At 33.8% G+C, this 25,720-nt stretch overlaps 3 protein-coding genes across 3 annotated transcripts; 2 read left to right on the forward strand and 1 right to left on the reverse strand.

Moving 5' to 3' along the window:
• The first annotated feature begins 6,759 nt into the window (after positions 1-6,759).
• LOC133325412 (uncharacterized) lies at positions 6,760-15,692 on the forward strand. Its single transcript, XM_061534181.1, has 7 exons — positions 6,760-7,678; positions 7,753-8,048; positions 8,142-8,322; positions 8,722-8,839; positions 11,530-12,059; positions 15,237-15,354; positions 15,426-15,692. The coding sequence occupies exons 1-7, from the start codon at positions 6,765-6,767 to the stop codon at positions 15,690-15,692; spliced, it is 2,424 nt and encodes an 807-aa protein (XP_061390165.1). The 5' UTR covers positions 6,760-6,764.
• Positions 15,693-22,021: 6,329 nt separating this feature from the next.
• Positions 22,022-23,093, forward strand: LOC133325414 (uncharacterized). The gene is made up of 3 exons (XM_061534183.1): positions 22,022-22,144; positions 22,228-22,319; positions 22,388-23,093. The coding sequence occupies exon 3, from the start codon at positions 22,395-22,397 to the stop codon at positions 23,091-23,093; it is 699 nt and encodes a 232-aa protein (XP_061390167.1). The 5' UTR covers positions 22,022-22,144; positions 22,228-22,319; positions 22,388-22,394.
• A 209-nt stretch (positions 23,094-23,302) lies between these two features.
• Positions 23,303-24,524, reverse strand: LOC133325413 (uncharacterized). The gene is made up of 2 exons (XM_061534182.1): positions 24,188-24,524; positions 23,303-24,115 (listed from the first exon to the last, which is right to left on the reverse strand). Exons 1-2 carry the CDS (start codon positions 24,485-24,487, stop codon positions 23,303-23,305), a joined length of 1,113 nt encoding a protein of 370 aa, XP_061390166.1. The 5' UTR covers positions 24,488-24,524.
• Positions 24,525-25,720: the final 1,196 nt, after the last annotated feature.

Below are 25,720 nucleotides of genomic sequence, written 5' to 3' on the forward strand. Positions count from 1 at the left end.
TTGGGGTTCCTGCGCTTTTTTCCGCGTTATTGTATCGCCGCCGCATTCTCTCATTCATGTCGTTGGGATTTGCTTTGACCGGGAATGAAAACTGTGTGTGTGAGTTTTATTTACTTTAGTTTGTCTGCGACATCAATTAAGCCCCACGCAGACAAAAACAGATGTCATAATTAATTTACAAAGCCTGTGATTTGATCGGAGCGAAACAAAAATACCAACTTCTACTGCAGCGGAAGGTTTACATTTAATTCCACATCGACAATATAAATAAATTAGGTGGTAATTAATTGCTGGTTAACTTTTTAGCCGGGTATATTTGTAGATTAAAATGAAAATAAAAAACAACTAGTAGTTCCGATTTAAATGAAGGGCGGCCATAACATCTTCATAAAATGAAAATAGCTGCAATAACATTACGATGAGAATTGGGGAAATATTAGGTTGGGAAAAATAAATCTATTATGAAAATGTCTATAAAATCGGAGAAATTATCGATGTTGACCGGCATGTTAGTAGTCGTAAGATCGCCCAGAAGCTAAAAATCGACCATAAAACTGTTTTAAACCATATACACAAAGCTGGATTCAAAGAGATGCTCGATGTTTGGGTGCCACACCAATTAAAAGAAAAAAATAGGATGGATCGAATTTCCATCTGCGAAGCCTTGGCCATAACTTGGAATGAGATAGATCCATTTCTTAAACGGATGGTGACTGGAGATGCGAAATAGATCACATACGATAATCCTGTGCGAAAACGATCGTGGTCAAAGAGCGGAGAAGCACCTCAAACGGTGGTCAAACCAGAACTAACGGCCAGGAATGTTATGCATTTGGTGGATCTAGAAGGCCAAACGCTAAATTCTGATCTCTAATGTCAATAACTGTACCGTTTGAAGATAGCAATTGACCTGAATCGGCCAAAATTGGCCAACAAGAGAGGTGTCGTGTCCACCAGGACAACGCTAGGCCAACACACAACCACAGTGTCTCGCCAGAAACTTCGGGAGCTTGGTTGGGAAGTTTTAATGCATCCACCATAAAGTTCGGGCTTGGCACCAAGCGATTATCATATTTTTATTGCATGATTTTTAATGATTAAAAATTGGTATCTAGGGAGGATTCTCAAAATCGACTACTAGAGATTTTTGCAAATAGAGGGCAGAACTTCTATGAGAGAGGCATTATGAAGTTACTTTAAAATGTTGTTACCTTGTTGGAGTAGTTCAAATTCAATTCAATTTTTTAATATACGTATGTATGTTTAATTTTTTTATATTTGTGATACAATTTATTTAGATAAAAATACAACTCATTTTTATATATAATAATATTCCATTCCTACTGGAGTAGTCATAATCCAATTAATCAAATTTGTTAATCATAGCCTATAATAATAATCAAAAACTTTTTTTTTTTGTAATTTAATCGGTATAATATTCTTTAGTAGTTCAGTATCCCTCCCTTTTACATTTAAGCCGCTTAATATGATATAAATTATATTTAATTGTGAAATGTAGCTTACAGCCTTAACGTCGAAAGACTGGGCAATATGAAATAAATAAATAAAATAAATAAATAAATGGCAACAAATCATACAACAATCGGACATTCCGATGCATGTTAAATAAAGCCTTTTAGTTTATATAAAAATAATAGATTTCTTTTTCCGCAGCCTAAAAGCGCGGAACTAGTGAATGAGAACATCGGTTTTAACATCTCCCTTTGTATACCAATGCAAGGTGATTGATCTATAAGACCGACCTCTAATTTCTCCAATGTAATGAGAGTCAATTTCGATAACCTATACAAGTCGTTCGCACAGCTATCTGCGATAAGATCTAGAGCAAGAACAATGTTCCCAAGAAAAGTATCCTTTTTAAAAAACTTATATTGTAATAGTCGATGGTAAGCTATATTTTACCACTACGGTCATGTATTCAATAATGATAAAATTTCGCTCTGAGTACCGCCTGATATGTCATTAAGGAGTAAAACAAGAGTGCCTGGTCACCCTTTTATTAGCAATTGTGCTGGATGCCTCCAAAGAAAAAGCATAGCATGGTATCTCTCACGACAACTCGAAAACTGATATCTATCTGTCTTCTTCCATACAAGATATCCAACATGCAGTCAAAATTAGAAGACTCGACAGACTGTTGAACTTAAAATTAATAAATATCAGGAAAACTAAGTACATAACCATCAGAAAACATCATACTACAAGGTCAAGCAATTGAATGCAACGATAGATTCTGCTATCTAAAACAACCGTGGTATTGAATTGCAATTAACAACTAAAAAATAGAGTGTAACATCCGGACGAATGCAAGGTGTATGGAGAAACTTACATATATCTATGAAGGAAGGAAAACCACCACGCAAATGGTACAGGTATTTATAAACAAAAGTCTTAGGATCATATGCAGAATATTCTGACCCAATACCGTAAGTAACGTAGAGCTTTAAAATTATACGAACACATCATGGAAAAACAGATTATCGTAGGACATGGAGATTGGCCAGACTTTAAATATCCATGGCATAACCAGAATAACGCTTAAATAGAATCCCAAAGGATCAATAAGTGGCTTAAATTTTTCAATGACAATGAAAACTGGCTTGTATCTAACACCATATTGATAAACATGTCTCAGGATCATATGCAGAATATTCTGACCTAATACCATAAGTAATTTAGAGCTTTGGAACCTAACGAACCAGGAACACACACAAAAATAAATTAAACGTAGGAAATGAATATGAATTAGTCACCTGCCAATAATTGGTCACGAACAATAACCCAAGAAATAAGAAAAAATAACCTTACATGCAAACAGCAACTAACAGTAAGATGGCAATGCTTTGAGGAAGACCTATGCTCCCAAAAGGAGTAAAAGGAAAGAACATCAGTCTAAACATTTAGCTTAAGACTGAGTATATCATTGTCCAAAATTTCTTTAGATCACAAATTGTCTTTAGGCTCTCATCAGGCCCTCACAACATAAATCCCATCTTCTAATATTATACACGATATTATATCCGATAGTCCGTTCACATGATTTTATAAAAATAATTTTCAGCAAAATATTGACCAACGTTTGGATGAAATTTGGATATTCCGTTCATTTCATAAGAGATTTACAAAGTTTCAAAACATTGACTATATGTGGGGGAGGTACTAGAATTAGTGGACCGATAAGTCCCGTCTTCCAACAATATGCAGGTGTGATTAAAATATTAGGTTGTGCAAAGTTTGGTTTGAATAGGATGCTTTGCATTATATTATAAAATCGATTTTCAGTAAAATTTTCACCATTTTGTGGGGGAGGTACCAGAAGGAGTGGACCGTTTTTTCCCATCTTCAAACTTTATTTGAGTTGTATAGAAATCTTACGAAGTCCACGTTATGGATCAAATCAGACATTCCATTAGCCAAGTATTGGATTTATATACATGAACATTTTGACCCTACCAGAAGTTGAGGACCAATGGGTTCCATCTTCAGACTTGATCTAGGCCTGGTAAAGATAATAGGTTTTGCAAAGTTTGGTTTATATCGGAAAGTGCTTTCACGTGATATTATAAAATAAATAATAATACATTTTCGGCACAATTTTGACCATTTTATAAGGAAGGTACTAGAAGGAGTGGACCGATATTCCTCATATTCAAACTTGAACTAAGTTTGGAAGAAATGTTACAATGTCCAATGTTTGGTCTTCTCCCTCTGAGAGTTATAGTACTCACCAGCAGGCCACACAGACATACAGACGGACATTTTTAATTTGACACAAAATTGTCTGAAACGAATTTGACCCAAAGAAACATGTCTAAAACCAATATTTCGATTGGGCACATTTTTGTCTATTCTAAATTTAGTTTCATATTCGGTATGCCGCAGCACAGCGCACTTTGCAAAATTTAATCTCAATTGGGCACCCGTTAATTATTAGATGCACAATTAACATGAAGTTGGTTTATCATTTACCTAAAATCGGACGAAAATATATAGGTGAGCTATATCTAAATTTGAACTTGCGGAGTTTGGTGCCTTATTGACTTAATATCGGACGAAAATACATATGGGGACCTATATATAAATCTTAACCGATTACAACAATACTTGACACGTTAGGTTATACTAACTTCTGTAAATTGTATACAATTTTGTGCCAAACGACCTATTTTCGGCTCTTTAAAGGAACCATTTACTTAAAATCGGACGAAAATATATACAGGAGCTATATCTAACGCCAGTACGTTTTGCAAAATGTGGTGCCATTCGGCCATTTTTTGGTTTTTTGGCAAAATCGGACGAAAATATATACTGGAGCTATATCTAAATCTGAGCTGACTTCAACAAAACTTGACACACGTTAGGTTAGATTAACTTCAGTACGTTTTGCAAACTTTTATGTCAATTGTTCTAACATTGAGTCTTTGTTGCACCATTTACATAGAATCAGACGAAAAAATGACCCGATTTTCTCCAATTTCAATGGGGTTCATTCTTGACCCTAAAAAGTGAGATGCGCCAAATTTCATCTCACAGACATGCATAAATCGGACAGACATGCATAAATCGGCTCAAAAAGTGATTCTATGAATATTCTCAAAAGGAACTATGAGTCTATCTCGTCTCCTTTTGCTTGTTACAAACTTATGAACAAAGACATAACACCCTGTACCACTGTGCGATGAAGCGTAAACAGGATTTTGCAGTATTTTTCAACACAAAAATATGCAAAAAAATTTGGAGATTTTTCCCCTCTAAGATATGTGCAGGTACTTGAACACATTTGTTCCTACACTCAAGCCTTTTTCTATGTCCAGGGTTATTGTACCTACACTTAAGGCCTTTTCTAGGTCCAGAGTTATTGGAGTAGATAGCCTATAATCACGGCTTGAGATTTTCTCCTCAGGGGTATGTACAACGGGTATATTTTCTAGATTTTCTATCACTAATGTCTTTGGATGCAAAAAATATTTTGCCAATTAAAATACCATGTTTAAAGGTTAAAAACTTGAACTATAACTTGTACTGAAAATCGTGATCGGGTGCATTAACTGAAAGAAACATTTATAGGATTAAAAGTGTTGGGAACTTCGTAACGACTTTATGTACTTATCTGGGTACCTCACCCATTCTTGGGTTTATAGGGATCTACATACATTATATGGAGTTTAAGGGCTCATCTAATATGTATTTCAAATTTGTAGCACTAGTAGGTCTCCTCCGTTTATGAAAATAAATGATATATATGAAGGAAGCCCATATGTAAGGACTTTCCAACGTGAACCCCCAAAAGTTACCTTCCTCATCGTAAAAAATTTTACGAACACACACACACACATGCAAAATTGCAGTTTGTCAACAATGCATGAAAGCGTCGTTTTCTATGAATGCAAAAACACAATTTTACTGCTATTCTTTACAAAATTAACAAATTATTATGCAAATTTGGAATATATATTATCCTACCTTTCTTATATGCACGATCTTTACGCAAATTGTATCCAAACATTGTTTTTTTTTTCAAAGCTTCTATTGTAGTTTGCTGATTTTGTAGGTTATTTTTTTCTTGCACTGATTTTTTTTCTTGTTGCTGTCCTATTTGATTTTTATACACTTATCACACAAAAAACAACACTATTTACATGCACACTTCCTTATTTGTCTATTGTTTATAGTTAATATATGTTTTTTATAATATTTATTAAAATATTCTTGATTTTTTTAAACCGGCAAAACTCTGCAAAACTGTTGCTGCCTTTGCTGCATGACCATTCACAATAACCTATGTCATATTTCATTCTGTTTCATAGGAATGTGTGAGAAATGTAACTCACCCACAATTACATGTGTGTGTATGTTATGGCTGGCAACGCCGTTAGAATGCTTATTGTTGTTGTCACAATTTAAACAGGCATTGACATGTTTAAAATGGCATATGCAAAGAAATTATTTAATCCCAATAATAATTATGTATGTACATTTGCAGAATTAATTAAAAATTTAACATAATAGGGTAAATGGGGACAAAAAAATAACCCAAAGACCATTAACATTGATTACAACTTAATACAATTTCCAATTTTATATCAACTGGCAATGCTTTGTGTTAAATGACCGGGACAAAGTGGGAAAAGAAACAAAAACATAAAACAAAACTATGACGTCATAAACACTTGTTGATGAGCTGTGTTCAGTAAGCATAACAAAAAAACAATTCCATTCCCATTGATACCAGGCGCAGGCGTTAACAAAGAGATGCCAATCGATTGTATTTATTTTGAATTCAAAAATATAAATTTAGTTTATTTAGTTTGAATTTCAAAATTAAAGAATAAATTTATTTAAATTAGAAATAAATTTTATTCTTATAATAAAAAATATATTTTATTCTTATAACATTTCCACTCCTTTGCAATTCATGTGGCAACACTAAACCAAGTACTTTGTTTTGTTTTGATGTTTAAGCCAGACATCGGGTTTCAATTCCACACTGTCTCAAGCCAACCACCATTTGAGGGCGTAGTTCGTCAAGTGTCATTCTCTTTCATCCATTCATTAATTAGTCAATACGGGCGACAATAGGCATAGTAGTGTGGTGGCGTGTATTTTTGTTATTCTTTGAAATAAAAATAAATTTTTTATTTGGATTTTTGTTTAGTTTTAATTATTTGTTTTTTAATGGTGTGTCGTGTTCATAATTTATAAGAATATCTCGAAAAGTGTTTATCATTGTTCACTGTTGAACAATGTTTCTGCAAAGTGCTTTGGGCAAGAGCTTGTTGCTCTTCGTCTTGGTGTTGGCTGTAGGTGTGTTCGCCCAATTCGAGTGGCAAGCCCGAGATGCCTTCGATGAAATCAAAATCAAATATGACAAAGTGAATGCCGATAATTGTCCCATCCAGCATGTAAGCGATTTGTATTTGCCCGAGGATACGGTGTCGCACAAGCCCGACATTAAGGAGATCAACATAAATCCCATATTTCCAAATCGTACGGCGTTGCTGCATTTACACAACATGGCTTTGAGTCGTAGCTTCTATTGGAGTTATATCTTGCAATCCAGATTTATACGCCCAGCCATAAACGACACCTATGATCCGGGCATGATGTATTACTTCCTCTCCACGGTGGCTGATGTATCCGCCAATCCCTACATTAACGCTTCGGCCATTTACTTTGCCCCCAATAGTTCATATACCTCATCGTATCGTGGCTTCTTTAATAAGACTTTCCCACGCTTTGGACCGCGTACCTTCCGTTTAGATGATTTCAATGATCCCATACATTTGCAAAAGATTTCCACCTGGAATACATTTGATGTTCGTGATTTGGGTGCCCATCCACCAGATGCGAAATCGCATGATTACACCTCGGATTTGTATAAGATTAATGAATGGTATAAAAAATGGTTACCCGATGATGTAGAGGGCAGGCATGATACCAAGACAACATATCAGGTGGAAATACGTTATGCCAACAATACCAATGAAACGTTTACATTCCATGGACCGCCAGGTGCTGATGAAGACCCCGGTCCAGTTAAATGGACAAGGCCATATTTTGATTGTGGTCGTTCCAATAAATGGCTGGTCTCGGCGGTGGTGCCAATTGCCGATATCTATCCTAGGCACACACAATTTAGACACATTGAATATCCCAAGTAAGTGATTCACACACATACATACACACACTTAATACTTAATTTATTTATTTTTTTTTCTTCACTCTTTTCAGATACACTGCCGTTGCTGTTCTCGAAATGGATTTCGAAAGATTAGACATAAATCAATGTCCCCGCGGTGAGGGTAACAAAGGACCAAATCATTTTGCCGACACGGCCCGATGTAAAAAAGAAACCACAGAATGTGAGCCGCTGCATGGCTGGGGTTTCAGGCGTGGCGGCTATCAATGTCGATGTAAACCGGGCTATCGATTACCGAATGTTGTAAGGCGACCGTATTTGGGTGAAATATTGGAAAGAGCCTCAGCTGAACAGTACTACAATGATTATGATTGTTTGAAAATTGGATGTAAGAGAGAGAAAGAAACCACAAAAAATGCTTTGTGTTGAACACACAATATATTAATCCTTTTTTTTCTATTTCCTTTTTTGTTTTACACAGGGGTACAAAAAGTTCCCATACAATGGGAGAGGGCACCGTATCATGTCCGTGAAAAATATCTAGATAAACATCCGGAATATCGTAACTATACAACTGGTGCTGCTGCCCTACATTCGGAAAATTTAAATATCGATCAGGCATTGCGTTTCATCCATGGTGTTAATTACAAGACGTGCAAGAAGTAAGTTATTTATATTTGTCCAATTATAAATTATGCTAGAAATTAATTTTTATTATTATCTTGAAATCAGTTCATATACCAATATATATTACCCAATAATATTTGAGGTCATGTGAAATACAATACCAAATGTTGAATCAGCAAAATAATTTTAGTCAAAAGAGTTTACAAAGCAAAGAGAGAAACTCTGTAAATGTTGATTTTAATTTTTTTTATTGTCGTATTGAAGCCAAATATTTCAACACTTCAAATCATTAAAATGGTATAGGTAATGTTGATATTGATTATAAACCCGAATTCTCTCTGACTTCGCCTCCAAAAAAGGAAGGAAATGAAGTTAACTTCTCCGCTTTTTATTTTTCTTATTTAACATCTGTACTGATTTTTGTTATTTTACAGTTTCCATCCCCAGGATTTGATTTTGCGTGGAGATGTCAGTTATGGTGCTAAGGAACAATTCGAAAATGAAGCTAAAATGGCCGTACGCTTGGCCAATTTCATTAGTGCTTTCTTGCAGGTATGTGTAATTTTATTTTTTACATAAATAATAAGTGGTTATTATAAATTCGAATGCTAGCATGTTATTATGGAAGATACAGATCCAGTCGTAGAATGGTAGGGAATTAATTTTATACCCTGAGCTTTTGATTAATGAGGAGTCGATTTATAAATGTCCGTTTGTCTGGCGGGCTGGTGCGCACCATAACACTCGAAGGGAATAACCGATTTCATCCAATTTTTGTTCATCGTAATATTTCAAATTTAAATACCATGGTACCTCCCTCACAAAGAGTCAACATTTTGAAAATTGTAAACTTCATATGAAACTAATGGAATGTCCAAATCATATCTAACTTTGCACATCGTCGTATTTTTACCTAGCCTAGATCGATTACCTAGATCGATTTACCTAGATGAATAACGATTTAATTCAGTCAATTTTTGTACCTCTCCACAGATGGCCAACACTTAGATAAAAGGTTAGGTTAGGTTGAAAATAGGGGTGGATGATACCACCACATGTCCACATGAGATGGTATTCACATCTATCTGTGAGAAACTGTTTTGGAAGATATTGCCTTTATAGCTTGTTTGCTGTCCGTAATAATATTTATTGTATTTTGTCCTCGGTTTGAACTTAACCAGTTAAGACACTCTTTTATAGCTTCAACCTCCGCCTGTAAGATCGTGCTGTGATCCGAAAGACGAAGAGAAATTTCTATAAAAAGTAGCAACAGTTACCAGGCGGCATCTGACCTAGTGTTCCACTATTCCATTGTTCTCCATCTGGTATTATAGTTTCGCATCGTGTTACTACTCTCGTTAAAGGTATGCGGTCTGAATCAAAGGTATTGATTGTTGACTCAGTAGTTGCCTGTAAAATGTTTTTGTGCGGTATGTTGTGTCCGGTGTCTATCCACTCGTCCATTGCTTTAAGTCTTAAAGCTGCAACCGCCGCTTCATATTTTATTTGGATGTCTATTGGATGTATATAATATTGTCTCCAAGGACCTAGTTGGTGTTGTAAGCATTTCTCCACATATACCTAGGCAACACGTTCTTTGAACTTTCTGCAACGCTTTTACGTTACATTTTTTATCCATTGCTGTCCACCAGACAACAGACGCGTATGTTAAAATTGATCTATTAACTCTCTTATAGATCCAGTGTATCATCTTTGGGTTGAAGCCCCCTTTGGAGCCTACGGCTCTTCTACGGAAAGACCAGCATCTATGGGCCTTGTCAACTCTGTATGTGGTCTTTCCATTTAATTTTTTTGTCTAGAATTACTCCCAGATACTTAACTTAGTTTCATATGGCTTTCGTTTTGTTTTGGAAGATGGGCTCTTCATACTGACCTATTTTGGTCTTTCTAGTGAAAAGGCATATCTCCGTTTTGTCCGGATTTACGTTTAAGCCCCTCAGTTCTGACCAATCGTAGGCGATTTTTAGCACCGTTTCGGCTTTCCTGCATAGCAAGTTAGGATTCTTTCCCCTAGGGAGTATTATAAAGTCGTCTCCATAACAGACTGGTTCAAATCCTTCATCGGTACTTTAGAACGACTTTCAACTGAATTGGGTGTAAGCAGTATTTTGGATTCTCATTAGGTACAAAATCATCCTTCCAAAAATTATCATAATTGGTTTAGTTTAGGTCCTTAGTGCTACCCAAAATGATCAATATTGACTCAATTTTCGGAGAGTTACCTATATAGAGATAACCTCGATTATTCGATGTTTTAGAGTATCACTTCTTCAACCGAATGGCTCTAATTAACAAAAATGTACCATAGCATAGCCCACACATAAAAGTTCCGATCGATTTTAGAGCATGGTGAAGACCATATGTCTGGCCCGGTCGAAATTAACTTTTTCACTTGTTTTTTATAATAAAATTGCATTTCGCAATTGAGTTTTATTTAGATTCTAATTTTACTAACATAAATTCAAAATTTAACGAAGTCGTCTACATTCATTGTTTCTTCAATATTTTTCTCCCAAAAACATTGATGCTAAAAAATCCCATTTCATTTGATTAAGTAAAAGCAAGAATATTAATGATTTTATCACCTTTACGAAAAATACCCTTCAATCCAAATAGGAGAACCTCTTCAGAAGTGTTAATGAAAATTATCTACGCCTCATAAAGGAAAGACAACGGCACTGCTGCTCGCTCTATAATTCATTTTTTTCTGTTGTTCTTGTTGCTGTTGTTTCCTCCTAAACTAATCTCATGTTCTACAACTTGTTTCTATGGCAAAGACAAAGTTCATAGGAATATGGACAGGCAGACAGACAAAAAATACTACAAAAATTCAGTGTCAAATGATTACTGCTTTTACGGCAACAGCAAAAAAAGTAATAAAAAAGAATACTAGAAAAACTAGTTGCTAAATTTTATTTGCACAAGTTGTTAAATAAAATTGTTTGTTCGCCTAGGCAAATATGCTACAGGAAATAGCATTGAATTTTTGTCACAAGGACAACAACAATTAAACGACACTAAAAACCTAAATTTACATATTAAGATCCTTTAAGAACAAACAGCACCTAGCTAGCTATCTTCCTAGCTGAGGCAGCAAGAAAAACATGTTGCTTTCCACATGTTTCAACAAGTTTTTGCGTTTAAAAATATCTATTTTTATACACACATATAAATCCTTTTTAATTTTTATATTTTTTTCTCTCTTCTCTCCCCAAAAAAAGGTCTCCGATCCCAATGAAGTATACACTGGTAAACGTGTAGCCGATAAACCACTTACCGAAGATCAAATGATCGGCGAAACATTGGCCATTGTTTTGGGCGACACAAAAGTCTGGTCGGCTGCCACACTTTGGGAACGCAATAAATTCACCAATCGTACATATTTTGCACCCTATGCCTACAAGACCGAGCTGAATACCCGCAAATTCAAAGTAGAAGATTTGGCACGTCTCAACAAGTCACATGAAATCTACACCGAAAAGAAGAATTTCAAGTTCTTGAAACAGCGTTGGTCTACAAACTTTGATGACCTAGAAACATTTTATATCAAGATGAAAATACGCCAGAACGAGACAGGTGAATATCTGCAAAAGTATGAACACTACCCCACTTCGTATCGTGCAGCCAGTTTGAAGCATGGATACTGGTCTCAACCACAATTCGATTGTGATGGTTATGTTAAGAAATGGCTTGTGACCTATTCGGCACCCTTTTTCGGTTGGGATAGCATCAAAGTGAAACTGGAATTCAAGTGAGTACTATTTGTTTGTTTGTTATGTTAATGAAATGTGTGTTTTGTTTTGAACACTGAAATGGGCGCATGGCCAATGTCAGTTGCAAATAAAAAGGGGGTATTTGAAGAAGAATGTGTAAAATTAGACTTTTCTTATTGTGTTCTCTGGCTGTTGATGAAGTCATCCCTAATTAACATGTTTGCCTATTTGTCTATTTAATGCGGGACCCTCTTCATGGAAGTTTTTTTTTTTGTCTCCTGTTTTGGAATACGGGAAAAAGAGAGTATTTGTTTTTATGGGGATGTTTAAGTCCCAGGCCTTTTGACAATTTGTTTTCTCGCCTTGTCTTCAATTACCACCTATTACAAGACCCATAAACGTATAATCGCATTTTATGTCACAACTGGTTGTTTATCCCTTATTGTGGGAATTTTATCATATTTTTATTATCATTATTGTTGTTGTCCTTTTTTTGATATTATTTAAGTGTTGACATTTAATAATAACTTCTGACTTTTTATTTTAAGGAAAATGGGGGATTAGAAGGCAATGGAAGGGGTTGTTGAGAAGAAAAGTTTTAGAGTATAATATTACTATTTTAAAGCATTTCATTTTTGTATTCTTGTGAAGTGATCGACATATTATACACCATTAATTTACTTAGATGCTACGAATTCGCAAAATAGAGAATTATACTAAGTTTACGATGAATAGAATTTTGTCTATATTTGTTATTGTACTACAACTTTAAATTTAAAATGTTTGGGATACCCCTATTCCCAATGCCCATTTAAGCAATTTTATTGTTGTAAACCACCACCCCTATTTTTTATAGAACATACATCTAAATTTTGGTAGGAACTAGGACGATATTGAATGTCAAAATCTGTAAAAAAAATCTTAACAATATTTCGGTACAATTTCAAAATATAGAAAAGTAATTATGAGTATGTTATTATGAGGATACAATTTTAGCTATCTCTTATACGATCCAACACACCAAGTCATACATTAAGGTCAAGAGTCCCTTCTTCATGCACTGGTAATGATTTCCGGAGCATATCTTCACGGCTATGACACATTTGATTGATGATTGACAAGTTTCTAAATCAATCCTGCCTACCTGAATGGGCGGCAATAATCTCTTTGGAACCCTGGAGCAGGGCAACGTTAGCATATATTTATGCTGGCGTAAAGCAAGTATATTTGATATGGCTATATTTTGACAATTCTGAATACTGGCATATACGTCATCTACAATATGTGCCGGAAGATTTAATAGGAATATTTCTTTGGATTATGGATGTTTCTAAGATCGTTGTGGTAGATGTTCATCCTTATATTCATTTTACTTGTACAAAGTCTATGAATTCTTGAAGGCACTGTACTGCGTTTAAAGGTACTTTACTGCGTTTCCACCTCTATGAGTCTCATTACATAACATTACATAAGGTAGAGAGTGCCGGTAAAACAGAAATTGGCTCATGATATACTAATGTCTAGGATACGATATGGTCTGGAGGTTATTTCTGGGACTTTATCTTCGAATTGGCAGAGGTTGAATCGGTGGTCCGTTATTTTTTAATCTGAAGAGTGTCTGAGTGTGTCTCTTTTGCAAATGAGTTCCAAAGTCATGTATCTTAGTTGTTTTTTGAGATCTTAGGGCTTCGGTATTGGTGGTTTTCGATGGATTCTTGATGAAGAGATTTATGCCCCTATCCATCACATAGAATATGCATTAAGAATAAGTTTAGGTCATATAAATCATTTTTTTTTTCTAAGATTTGAGAAAACTACAGTTTACTCGTATTTATTCCAAGGTGATGGATCTAACTATATATTCCTCGTATGCTCCACGACTAATCTAATCTGATGACCCTTTGGAGTTGTTTTCTTGAATTTGAGATTGGTGAGGTTGCAACGATGGAGCTCATTCCGCATATTTAATATATTCCTCACATACTTCACGACATGATTTTCAAACTAATTTCCCGTTCATCCGGCTAATTCTACTGGGAAAGTTAGTCTCACATAGGTTATTCGATTATCAGAAACTAATTTTTTCATCTGCTCTTCTATATATAGAAGATCCATTCGTCACCTAAGTATTTTATATGAAGATCCATTTCTTCAGAGAGGATCATCAACTCATCTAAGCAAGAAGATTTTTAAACTTCTTAGAAAACCTCCATTGAGAGAAAGAGCACATTCAGCTTTACAATAGGAAGATCTTGAAATTTTCTGTAGGAGAAATGCCATTAGTTATATAGGAAGATATTCTATAAGAATACTTTTAAATCTACTATAAGGATAAAACATTCAAGTCGGCTTTAGGAGGGAAACATACAGATTTTCTATAGTAAGGAAAACTTCGTCTCCTATAGGATAAAACTCCAGGTCATCTATAAGCGAGTTTAACAGTAATGATATCTTGAAATATATTTTGTTGCTACCCAATCATCAGAAAGTGTGCAAAGTTCAACGAACCCTCTGAAATCTAAACGATTGACTTTCGTTTGGTTAGGGAAAAAGTTTGGGAAATATAGAGGAATACACCTGGAGGTGAGTATTTTATCAAGGGAAAATTATTGATTTTGAATCAGGCAAAATAATGTAACTCTCTCTTTAATTGTGGGATCATTCTCGTTTATGTGTATTCCATAAACGAGAATGATACATCTACTTGTTCCACCAATGTTTAGAGCAATCAAGAAATTATTATGAAGGACTATCAAGGCAGCATCAATCCAGACCTTCTGACATCTGTACGATCATTCATGTCTGGGTGATCAACTTTGATGTTGGCATTGGAAATGTTTCAGTTTTAATAAAATAAATTATATCGCTAAGATAAATCTGCCCAAAGTTCTTGGTTTAGAGACCCAATAAGGTGTTAATTTAAAATCGCTATAATCATTGGATCCATGGTCCCAGCGAAATGAACAAATTTAATATCCACTAAGCCTTATATTCGTTCCGACCGATTTTTGTTCCCCCATTTATTTTTTATTTATTTGTTGCAATAAAGACTCCAACCTTACTTCGACCTTTGCCAAAAAGTAGATTGATTTAACTTGACTTGCATGCAAACTATATAGGTGTCTCTTCAAAAATTTTTTTAACATTTTCTCCTTAATGGAACATTGGTGTATTTCATATTTTTTATATAACTTTTTCTCTCCTTTAATTTTCAGAGGAGTGGTACAAGTCTCCATGGATATGTTGCAATTGGATATACAACAATGTCCCGATTGGTATTATGAACCGAATGCCTTTAAAAATACACACAAATGTGATGAACAGACATCCTATGTAAGTAGTTAATATTTTCACATTAACAAAATAAATTCAATAACATCATCCTCTTCTCTCTCTCCTTCCAGTGTGTACCGATTATGGGTCGTGGCTATGACACCGGTGGCTATAAATGTGAATGTAAACAAGGCTATGAATATCCATTTGAAGATTTAATCACCTACTATGATGGCCAATTGGTTGAGGCAGAATTCCAAAATATTGTTGCTGATACCGAGTCTCGTTACGATATGTTCAAGTGTCGTTTAGCTGGTGCATCGGCAATACAGGCAGCCACATCATTAATTGTGGCGTTGCTTGGTTTTACTCTCATTATGCTGTACAAGTATAGATGAGTTAGATGAATGAAAGGTAAAACGTCAGCGAAGAGGAAAACAAAATTGTAGTTTTGTAGTATTTTTAAAAAGAAAAGAAAAAAAGACGTCCATAGGTAATAAGTACGAAATTATACATATATTTAACGAATCCGTCCAAAAAAACATATATCTGTGTGTATTTTCCAAAACAAAAAAGGAGCAACTATCTCAAATAACATTGGAGAATAAAGAAGAAACGCAAATGCAAAATAACTTCACAAAAAATACGAAACAACGAGATCAGTTGGTTATTGAGCAAACAAATTCAAATAGAACTTGTCACTCTCTCACATAGACTTCCTTCCTGTCTAACTATCCATCTGTATGTCTGCATAACTCTTTTAAATACTTTATAAAAACGAATGACCACAAGTAGATCAAATGAATGTTTTGAGTCAAACTTCTTCCTTTATTCTTCGAAAATCTTCTTCAGTTTTATTTTCTGCACAGAAAATGAAGAAGAAAAAAAGTGAACATTGTCATCATTTATCCAAAGCGATTAAGTTGTAGACACAATCTATTACAATGAATCTCATTATTTGTCATGGACATAGGTTTCTATATTTGTGTGTGTGCCCATGTGTGTTTGCAGTAACAACAAAAAACAAAGAAGTGGTCATCCAAGGCATCAAATAACTTATGATCAAAATTATATACACTCTATTGCTGACTGGCTTCTGCTGCTGATAAACTCTCACGTTGAGACAATAACGAATGAGAAAATACAACGCCTCTCTTCATAGCTCATATTTCAGTTCAGTAGTGTCGCATAAAAAAAGACAATTTTTTGATTAATAACAATCAGCCAAAGAACCAAGAAAAGCACAAAACGGAAATTCATTCTTTCGGAGAGTCTGGGAGGTAAACACCCAACTCTCGAAATTGGTGGTGATATTGTTGTTGATGATGCTAACTGGCTTGGTGGCTTGGTTAAAGCGACAAAATCTGTTTTTAATATCCATGAAGTTTTGCTTTTCAGTTGAATGAATGAACAGCTGTGTAGCTGGCTGGCTACTCGTGAAACTACAACCACAAAGAAGGAGAATGCAAAAACAACAATTTGAAAACCTGTTACAATCAAAAATGCCAAACAGTATTTGAAATTGCCGAGCAATCACCATCTTCTTCCTCTCAACACAGACACATACGATTTTTGTTTGGATAGAGCACAGCGAGCGGTGACAGCCTTGAAGCCGCCTTGAGTGAGAGTAGAGAAGAGGGATGATAGGGAGGGATGGTACCTTCTTCGAAGATTTGCTGAGCTGCACCCCTTACCTTTTCCATAATGGTCACATTTCTTTTTTTTTATATAATTATCCTCATCGCCACTACCACCCATTTAGTTCTTGACCATTACCATTAGAGAAAAAAAAAAACAATTTCATATCATTTTATGTGTGTCTGTTTTGTTGTTTTTGTGCATTAATTTTGAACTTCCTCGATTAGAATGAGGGAACAATAAGAATGGATGGGGGTTCTTTTTTTTGTCCGTCTTTGATTATGAACTGTTGAGGTACACTATTTTTTTAATATATAGGTCTCCTGATTGTTGTTGTACCATCAACATCATCTGATGATGATCATTTTTTTGTTGTGTGTGCTGTGCCTTATCATAGCCTGAGAACTTTTTTCCACATTCATTCTGCCTCTTGGAGATCCTTTTGCATAAAACCAGTTTACCACTTGGTCTTGGTCATTTGCAAAATTCCAAAAAAAAACGTCTATGCAGAATTTTTTTATTATGATTTTATAGCGAACTTCCTTTGGCAGCAAAAAAGGTATCAAATAAAAAAAAAATAATTTGGTGCCAGTTGAGTCTATCTATAAAACAGAAAAAACGCCGATTGCCAACTGCTGTCTCTCTGGATGTTTGTTTCCAAATATTTTCACACATTTTTCATCGTTAGTCTAAAAAGAGACAAGACACTGTCAGACGACAACACTCTGCCAGCCAGCCTGCCATTGAAGACGGCACCACTAGGGTCCAACCACTCTATCATCCATAGAGTGACCAATATGTAAAAACAATGAAGCCTCTATTGTTTCAAAGATTTCCCAAACAATAGAAATCTTTAAGAATTTAATAATGAATAACCAAAAAATGGACTAAAAGTAGAAACAGAACTCCTGCTGTTTTATTTTTCTATGTGGGATTTTTTTTCTCTTTGGATTGTCCCTTAAAAGTTTTTTTGTTTGCAAATTTGAATTGTATAGCCAGCCGTTTCCTTGACAAACTGATCTTGTAATGAATTTTGTTTTTCGTTTTTTTGTCTTCTTCTCCAATATGTTAATTTTTAAATGCCGTCCATTATTTTGTATTTAGAAATTGTTTCTTTTTTTTAATATTAAAAGTAGAGTTAAGTTTTATAACCAAATGTGTGCCTTCTATTTAACAAACATCAATACTTCTATATGTATGTCCTGATATGGGAAATGTGGTCTGTACCTTAATTGCAACAAAAACAAAATAGCTCCCATATTGCATTTAGAATTTTGTTATGTTAACCAATGAATTTTATTTTTTTGTTCCGTGTCTTTATGTTTTGTAGATGAATTTTGAATTTAGACATAATACAGACATATATATAAAATTAATATAAATCACAAATTTTTATATACAAAACATATTTTTTACATATGTAATAAGAACAACATATCGCAATAAAAAATATTTTTAAATAAAAATAAAAAAAAATAGTTTCTTTAATATATTAAATTAATATCGAAGGGTTTATAAAAATATTTCTAGAAGAACTATCCAAGCCATTGGCGTGGATTTTTCAAAGAACATTTTTTAAGGTCTATCCAAGCCATAGGTGTGGATTTTTTAAATATATTTTTTCAAGGACTATCAAAGCCATAGATAGGCGTGAATTTTTTAAAGGACTATCCATGGCATAGGCGTGGATTTTTTAAAGAATATTTTTTCAAGAACTACCATAAGCGTGGATTTTTAAATATATTTTTTCAAGAACTATCATAGGCGTGGATTTTTTAATATATTTATTCAAGAACTACCATAGGCGTGTTTTTTTTAAATATATTTTTTCAAGAACTATCATAGGCGTGGATTTTTTAATATATTTTTTCAAGAACTATCATAGGCGTGGATTTTTTAAAGAATATTTTTTCAAGAACTACCATAAGCGTGGATTTTTAAATATATTTTTTCAAGAACTATCATAGGCGTGGATTTTTTAATATATTTATTCAAGAACTACCATAGGCGTGTTTTTTTTAAATATATTTTTTCAAGATGGATGGATTTTTAGCTATATTTTTTCAAGGCCCACAAGGCGGGTATTTTTAAATATATTTTTCAAGACACACAAGGCGTGGATTTTCAAATATATTTTTTGAACAGACTTCTGAGCTCTAGGCGTGGATTTTTTAATATATTTATTCAAGAACTACCATAGGCGTGTTTTTTTTAAATATATTTTTTCAAGAACTATCATAGGCGTGGATTTTTTAATATATTTTTTCAAGAACTATCATAGGCGTGGATTTTTTAATATATTTATTCAAGAACTACCATAGGCGTGTTTTTTCTTAAATATATTTTTTCAATGACTATCATAGGCGTGGATTTTTTGAAGAATACTTTTCAAGGACTATCTTAACCATAGGCGTGGACTTTTTAAATATTTGGATTTTTAAAGAATATTTTTTAAGGGATATCGTTGGCCATAGGCGTGGATTTTTTAGAGAATATTTTTAAAGGACTATCGTTGGCGTGGATTTTTTAAAGACTATTTTTAAAGGACTATCCATATATATAGGCGTGGATTTTTTTAAGAATATTTTTAAAGGACTATCATCATATTCATAGGCGTGGATTTTTTTAAGAATATTTTTAAGGACTATCATCATAGTCATAGGCGTGGATTTTTTTAAGAATATTTTTAAAGGACTATCATCATAGTCATAGGTGTGGGGTTTTTAAATATATTTTTCCAATGGCTATCATAGCCATAGGCGTGGGTTTTTTAAATATATTGTTTGAAGGATATTTATTGAAGAATTTTCATATCAATAGGCGTGGATCTTTAAAGACATTTTTTGATCGACATTTATTGAAGAATGAATGACATTTATTGAAGAATTAGGCAATAGGCTTGAATATTTCAGAAAATAATAAAAAAATTGTTCACTTACCATATTTCTTTATCAATTTGCTCATCATTTTGTTTCTTGAATGTTTAAAGGACTTCTGTTCCCCCGACACAAAATTTCCCCCAAAAAAGTAGTTGTATTGCTCCAAACTTGACTAAGATAAAAGTTCAAGATAATTGTCCCCAAAATAATAATACTTTTCTTATTTAAACTTTTTGTTTTAGAAATAATAATATTCAATGAAGATGTTTTGCAAAATTTAGATAAGATTTTTTTTAATTGATTTGCAAATGGTTTAGAATTTTTATGAATATTGCTTTTGTTGTTGAATTTTCTCAAAATAGGTTTTGTCGATATTGAATTTTATTTTTCATATTATTTAAGTGACACAAATTGTGGTGACAGTTTTCTCAATGTACAGTAGGTGACAAGGTTTATTATTTATTCACAGTAAATTTTATATTAGGGTAGATTAAATATGAAAATAATAAAAATAAAATTTATAAAGAAAAACATTTTTTTTATTGCAATTTTTCAATAACCACCCAAAAAGTTGAGTTCAGAATAGTGTTACACAAAGGTAAATGGAAAATTCATCGAATATTTCATATGTCCTCATATCCTAAAAAAACCTCCAAAATTTCTCAACTTACTTTCTATAGTTAATTGTATTATTGTATTATAGTGCGTTTACATTATACCGGATTTAGCTAACCAAGTGGGTTTCAATTGCCAATTTTTGTCCTCATAAAGTAGGTTAACACTGCAAAAAGTTCTAATGTAAATGCCGTTTTATATTTAAATAAAAATTACTAATTCCATTTTTTTAATTTTGAATTTTATTTATAATGAGATTGACTATAGTTTCATTTCATTTTTTATTCGTTTCTTTTTTTTTACTCGTCAATGATTATTTATATTTCTTTCTCGATTATTTTTCTGAGTAATGATTATTTATTTCTTAATTATATTTAATAACTTTATTATTATATTTTTATTTTCTATTCATTTGCATTATAATTAAAACATTTTAATCTTAGTCGATAGAATTTATCATTAAAAATAACAATTAACATTTGTTTAGATTTACTTTTTTAAAAACTAAATAAATAAAATAATTCCAAATTATCACAAATCATTATTATTGTTGGTTTTTTAACATCTCTTCTAAAAATTATTTATAGTTTTCAAGTCAATAATGTTTTGTTCTTCTTTTCTTATAAATAAGTTTGCATTTTACAAATTAACAATTATTGATGATAAATATATTGACAATTGTTTAACACATTTCTTCATATTCACTTTTTATAATACGAAATTAATTTTTAATAAAAAATGTTTAACAATAATTGTGTCTTAACAATGGATTTTGAATTTTCATAATTTTTTTTTGTAATATCTTGATAATCATTATTTATTTATCCAACTTGTTTAAATGCATAATACATATTAATTTTTTATTTTCAAAAAAATAAATTAAAAAACAAAATCAAAATATTTTTAATAAAAAATAGAGACTAACAATTTACATATTCATATACAAGTATAAATAAAGAAATTACACTAACTGAATTTTAACACACATAGTTTCTATTATAATTCATAATAACAATTATTATTAAAAATACAGGATTTTATAAAAATATTTTTAAATACATTTTTTGAAGGACTATCATAGCCATAGGCTGGGATTTTTTAAAGAATATTTTTTGAAGGACTATCATAGCCATAGGCTTGGATTTTTAAAGAATATTTTTAAAGGACTATCCACCCCTTAGGCGTGGATTTTTTAAAGGACTATCCACTCCTTAGGCGTGGATTTTTTAAAGACTATTTTTAAAGGACTATCCACCCCTTAGGCGTGGATTTTTTAAAGAATATTTTTAAAGGACTATCCACCCCTTAGGCGTGGATTTTTTAAAGAATATTTTTAAAGGACTATCCACCCCTTAGGCGTGGATTTTTTAAAGAATATTTTTAAAGGACTATCCACCCCTTAGGCGTGGATTTTTTAAAGAATTTTTAAAGGACTATCCACCCCTTAGGCGTGGATTTTTTAAAGAATATTTTTAAAGGACTATCCACCCCTTAGGCGTGGATTTTTTAAAGAATATTTTTAAAGGACTATCCACCCCTTAGGCGTGGATTTTTTAAAGAATATTTTTAAAGGACTATCCACCCCGGGATCACATATTGCCGCAATGCGCCAATTATTGGTGCATTTTATATGCCAATCGTGTGATTGCACAATTTATTGTCCAATGCGACAATCAAAAATAAATTGTGCTGATTTGCGGCAATCAAATACAACTCTGGTACGACAATCGTGTGAACTGTTAATAGACAACCTTGCGCAAATTTAAAGTTGAAAAATGCGTCAATATTTATTGTTTTCTAGTGCGTCAATCAAAGAAGACAATACGCGTCAATAACCTGATTTTTTTTAAATAATATTTTTTCTTGTGTTTGTACCGTCAACATTTCTTTGTCGTAAGTAAAGTAAAGTTAATTTAAATTGTTGTATTTGCTATAATTATGTTCATATTATGTATTTGCAGCTTTAATATGGAATTCGGTGATTGCATTGTATACGAAAATTCAGCTGAGCTTGAGTTCTTTTCCCCCGATCAGCAACCAGAAACACCTGTGCCGAAAAAAAGAAAAAAACCAAGTGTAATTTGTTCCTGGACCTACACTGCAATACAGGAGCTGATACAAGCTGTGGAACAGCATCCATGTGTTTGGCAGTATTCATCCACCGAGTACAAAGATAGGAATAAACGGGAGCAGGCATGGCGGGAAATTGAAAAAATGTGTACAGGGCACACGGTGGAAGACTGCAAGGCCAAATGGTGCAACATTAAAACGGCCTTTCAAAATGTAAAAAAAAAACTAAAATCAAAATCTGGTCAGGGAGCCGAAAATACCATACCACATTGGCCGCATTGGTCTGCAATGCAATTTTACAACGACCACTCTGTGTCAAAAATGTCAAGTACAGTGTCAACATTAGATTTGGATGACTCTGGAAGTACTTCACAACATGCCGCTGCTGAGATTGTAAAGGTAGACAAAAGTGACATTTTGCAGCGTGCAGTTAAGTGTTTAGATGCGGAGGAAGATAATTGGCACGCGATTGGGATGTATTTGGCATCACAAATGCGAGAAATTGCCAAGAAAAACAAGAAGGCTGCGAACAAACTGCATTTCCAGCTTGTCAAAGTCGTAATGGATGCAGCTTTGGAAGCTGAAGAAGATGATTAAGCCTTGATAAATTTTTTGCGTTATATTTCATTTTTTAAATTGAATTTTTATAGTATGTATATGTAAGTTTTTGTTTTGTTATTTTGTTTGCAATATTGAAGTACCTTCCTAGTCCGTATTTTTTTAGATACTAAAAATGAATTAAATAAAACTAGTAAATTTTCTGATTTTAAATTAAAGTTTAAATTTTATTTGATATATAAAATTATTTATATATTTTTATATTGCCAGCTCAATTCTCCAATAGGAGACATGAAATACTTTTCCATTTCATCCCGAACAGCCTTTGCTTCACTTGTTATATAAGAACTTGGAACATTTTCTGTTCCACTCACAGCATCTAGTGGGAAGTCATTTCGCCATGTACCAGGAATTAAAGCACCGTCCTCATCGTAGCGATCAACAAGCAACGACGTTGTATAATTTAAATTTTTTTTTAACAAAAAATTGTGTAATGCACAGCAAGCTAGAGTTGTAGAGGTTGTTTTCTCTGCATTAAGCTTGGAAGGGCGTGAAAAAATTTGAAATCGCTTGACCATTATGCCAAATGCATTTTCTACAACACGTCGTGCTCTCGATAGCCTGTAGTTAAATATTCTCTGCCCTGCAGATAAACTTTTACCAGGATATGGCTTCAGCAAATGTTTCTGCATGCGGAAAGCATCATCCGCAACCAAAACAAATGGAACATTTGCTTGACGACCTGGCAATGGTTTTGGAAGTGGCAAATTTAGCTCATTATTGTTTAAAGCACGTTGAAAAGTACAGTCTCCAAAGACTCCACCATCCGACACACGACCATTACAGCCAACATCAACGTATAAAAAGTTGTATTCGGCATCAACAACTGCCATTAGCACTATACTATGTGTACCTTTATAGTTATAGAAGGTGCTTCCTGAATTAGGTGGTGCTATAATTTGCACATGTTTGCCGTCAACCGCCCCTATGCAGTTCGGGAAGTTCCATAGTTTGTTAAATTTGAAAGCAACGACATTCCATTCTTCCTGCGTGGATGGTATCTACATACATATCAAAAGAAATAATAAGTCAATTAAAAAGCATAAATATGTGTGTATTTAGATTTTTCATACCTTTATGTATGCACCTTTTAACGCTTTATAAATAGCATCACAAACAATTGGTACGAAAAGTGATATGGTATTTGGGGCAACACGGAAGAAGACCGAAAGACTTTTATAACTGTCACCAGATGCAAGAAATCGAAGTGTCACAGCTAAGCGTATTTGTTCGGGAATAGCCTTTCGCATGTTTGTGTCTTGTTTTTTAATATATGGTGACACTAGTTGCAACAATTCGATAAACGTTTCGTCATCCATCCGGATAAAATTTTTAAACAAAAACTTTTGGTTTTCGATTTCCCGGAATTCCATTAATGTTTTGTCATATGCACCATCAGTGCGTCTTTTTGTGAGCCACTCTCTGACCCACGTACTTCTATTTACTTTTTTTTTCTTTTCTTTCCTTTCATTTTTCTCATCGTCAAATGCACACACCATAATTATAGCTGCTGCAATTTTCTTTTTTTTTAAAGAACACATCTTAATAAAACAAATTTTTAAATGCTTTAACATTTTTAATAAACAAACTTTGACACATAGCAGCTGCTTCTGATATTTGCCGTGTAGTAGAACAATCGTGTGACTGAAGTTGGACAATAATTGTCACTTGATGGTTTTGAGACAATATGCGGCAATCAAATTTATGAAAAGTTGGACAATCATGTGACCGCAGAGAATTTGATTGTGACAATATATATTTATTGTAGTAAAACTTTGGACAATAAAAATTGGTTTAAATTGGCGCATTACTGCATCGTGGACTTTACTAAAAAAGTTTTGACTGTCTTCATCTTGGTTCACATCGTCGTTTGGGGTAGCACCGAATATCAAATCGCCAGGTAGCTTTAATTAATTTCCGAGATTTACTAAAAAAAGAGAACTTTGGCTGGGGTCCGGGATGTGGAATCATGAATGGCCGATCTATAAGCCAGTAAAAACTTTGGAATATGCTCATCCCAGTCTCGTTGGCCACTGTCCACAACTTTCCGTAGATGTTCTTCCAGGGTGCGATTGAATCTTTCCACCATACCATCTGATTGCAGATGTAGGGGCGTCGTTCTGGTTTTCTTGATTCCGTAGGGGTCACACGTTTCCTTGAAGATCGCCGATTCAAAATTCCTACCTTGATCGGTGTGAACCTCAGATGGAACACCATAGCGACAAATCAAATTTTTGCTGAACACATCCACAATTGTCCTGGCTTCTTGATTTGGGATAGCATAAACCTCTGGCCATTTGCTGAAGTAATCCATGACCACTAAGACATACCGGTTTCCAGAGTCACTTATTGGGAACGGTCCAGCTATATCCATTGCGATTCTTTCAAAAGGGGCTCCTGAATTATACTGCTGCATGTAGCCTCGACTCTTCCGTGTTGGACCTTTAGCTCTTATGCACCTTTCACAATTGACAATCCAGTCGGCAATGGATTTTTGACAGACGACCCAGTAGAATGTCTGCTTTACCTTTTCAGCGGTTTTTGCTATGCCAAGATGTCCTCCACTTGGCCCATCGTGAAACTCCGACAAGACATCTCTTATTTTG

This window comes from Musca vetustissima, unplaced genomic scaffold, assembly GCF_032173495.1.
Source record: "Musca vetustissima isolate MV318-11 ecotype Yass unplaced genomic scaffold, APGP_CSIRO_Mvet_v1 utg31820, whole genome shotgun sequence".
Lineage (NCBI taxonomy): Eukaryota > Metazoa > Arthropoda > Insecta > Diptera > Muscidae > Musca > Musca vetustissima.